The sequence below is a fragment of the Rhizoctonia solani genome, chromosome 7 (assembly GCF_016906535.1).
Source record: "Rhizoctonia solani chromosome 7, complete sequence".
In the NCBI taxonomy this organism is placed as follows: domain Eukaryota; kingdom Fungi; phylum Basidiomycota; class Agaricomycetes; order Cantharellales; family Ceratobasidiaceae; genus Rhizoctonia; species Rhizoctonia solani.
The window spans coordinates 510,007-511,893 of NC_057376.1; the positions used below are offsets into that span (position 1 = coordinate 510,007).

The following is a 1,887-nucleotide window of genomic DNA, read 5'->3' on the forward strand; positions in this document are numbered from 1 at the left end:
CAAGGTCTTAAGTTAGCATACGCTTGTATAAAATAAAAGCGACCGAACAACCTTGTGAGTTTCTAGATGTCGCTTTAAGTCATGTGCCCGAGCAAAACCCGAGTCGCACAATTCACATACATGCGGCCGAGAGGTAAGGGGTCCTGGTGGAGCAAAAGGGGATGGCCTTCCCTGTGGAATTCCACTACGGGCGGCCACAATTAACAATACGTCGATAGCCACGATTTGGAGATACCCTGTATCGATCTTACCTGGGGTATCTAATAACAGGTGTGGAGCTTTCACCAACCAAGTTTATGGTTCGCTCAGAAGCCCAAGGACCACTACCGGCGCCTTCTGGATAGATGAGCGGGGGGAGGACAGGTCTTGTGGGTTCTGCCCGCGAGCTGGGCGGAGGTGCATATCGCGATGAAGGGGCAGCAGCTGGAAACGGAGTGAACTCGGGGAGTGTGGACGCATGTCGATCTAGTGTCAGTGTTGATTCTTCTATACCTTGTCGATGTGAATGGGCTACCGAGCCACCACTGGTTTGCAGGCGATGAGGAGTGTCATACGCTGCGTCCGAGCTTGATCCTAAGTCGCTATCCCAATTTCTATTCTGCGGGGCGGATCTACCGCTTCCGGTAGGCGAGACCCGATTTCGGGCTGGAAATGACCGAAACGGCGGCAAGGGTTGCTCGAGTGTACCGTCTGGGATATTTGTATGCAATTCATATGCATAATCTTGTGTAACTTCTTCAACTGGGAGGGTTACCTGTCGGGACATTGTTCCAGCAAACTACGAGCACCCGCAGAATGCATCGTATCTTTTAATACACGGGCAATTTGCGGGGTACAGTAGATTTCAACTTTGTTAGACCAGCGATCTGGATTTTAACGATTGCTCGAGCGCCATTGAAGCCTAATACGCACCCTAGCTTTCAACGTCCGGGAACATAATGCACTTCATAACTCTAACAAATTCTAACTGCTAATTACGCAAGTGTCGATCAATCAAAACTAGCCCAGAGATTGGACCCGGCCAGCGACAACCTAATTTACTCGCAAACATATCTTTGGTGTACTCATTGGAAGGATGTGCAAAGTAGCTACCACATCGACTGGTGACCATCTATTTGGTTCAACGGCGAACTCCTCTTCTTTCAAAGGCATAGTTATTGTGTATCCACAATCATGCAGCTCAGTTCTGATAGGATTCTGGGATACTGGAATCAATTTGCCGGCAGGACTTCTGCACCCTTGTGATCGTAACTAAATGTAGGAGAAGTACCAGATCGTGAGGTACAATCAAAACATGTTTGTTTGGGGATTAAATCAAACAAAGTCGGTAATCACGAGCCACTAGCCTTTATTCATGTACTAAAGCCGAGATCTTCAAGTACCTTGTTGGAACGGCCCCAGACAAAGGGGGCAAAGGACCAAAAACACGTGATTTGTGGGCTGATTGAACGAGTTGATTGAATGGGCCGAATTGTTGGATTGACAGCAAGGACAACCATCTAGTTTCGTGAGCTTTGCTATTCGAGTTATTTGGTGCAGTGCGAGCTAGTATTCCCTCCAAAGCTTTAGATCTAGTTGTGGTCTAAGAGCATTGCACAATGATTTTAGTTCTAAAAAGGGTGTACACGCTGGTGGCATTATTGTCGTGACATCTGCGTATATTTCACCCGATGTTTCAAAAGAAAAGAGGGCAATACCATTTGACGACTAAACATGGCCAACCCAGTATTTATATAGTACCCGGCATGTTTACGGCATTGACTGTCTATGGTATTTAGCTCATAACAGGCTCGGCCATTTGACCAGTTCCAAACCAAACAAATTCACAACTTCTGGGTTCCATCAATTTAACAATGGGGAAGTAAGGCCCGGTATGTTAGAATGGTA

The 1,887-nt window shown here is 46.9% G+C and overlaps 1 protein-coding gene across 1 annotated transcript; it reads right to left on the reverse strand.

Moving 5' to 3' along the window:
• Positions 1 to 247: 247 nt before the first annotated feature.
• Positions 248 to 766, reverse strand: RhiXN_06328 (C2H2 zinc finger; the record flags this gene model as incomplete). Its single annotated transcript, XM_043326144.1, has 1 exon — positions 248 to 766. The coding sequence occupies one exon, from the start codon at positions 764 to 766 to the stop codon at positions 248 to 250; it is 519 nt and encodes a 172-aa protein (XP_043181576.1).
• Positions 767 to 1,887: the final 1,121 nt, after the last annotated feature.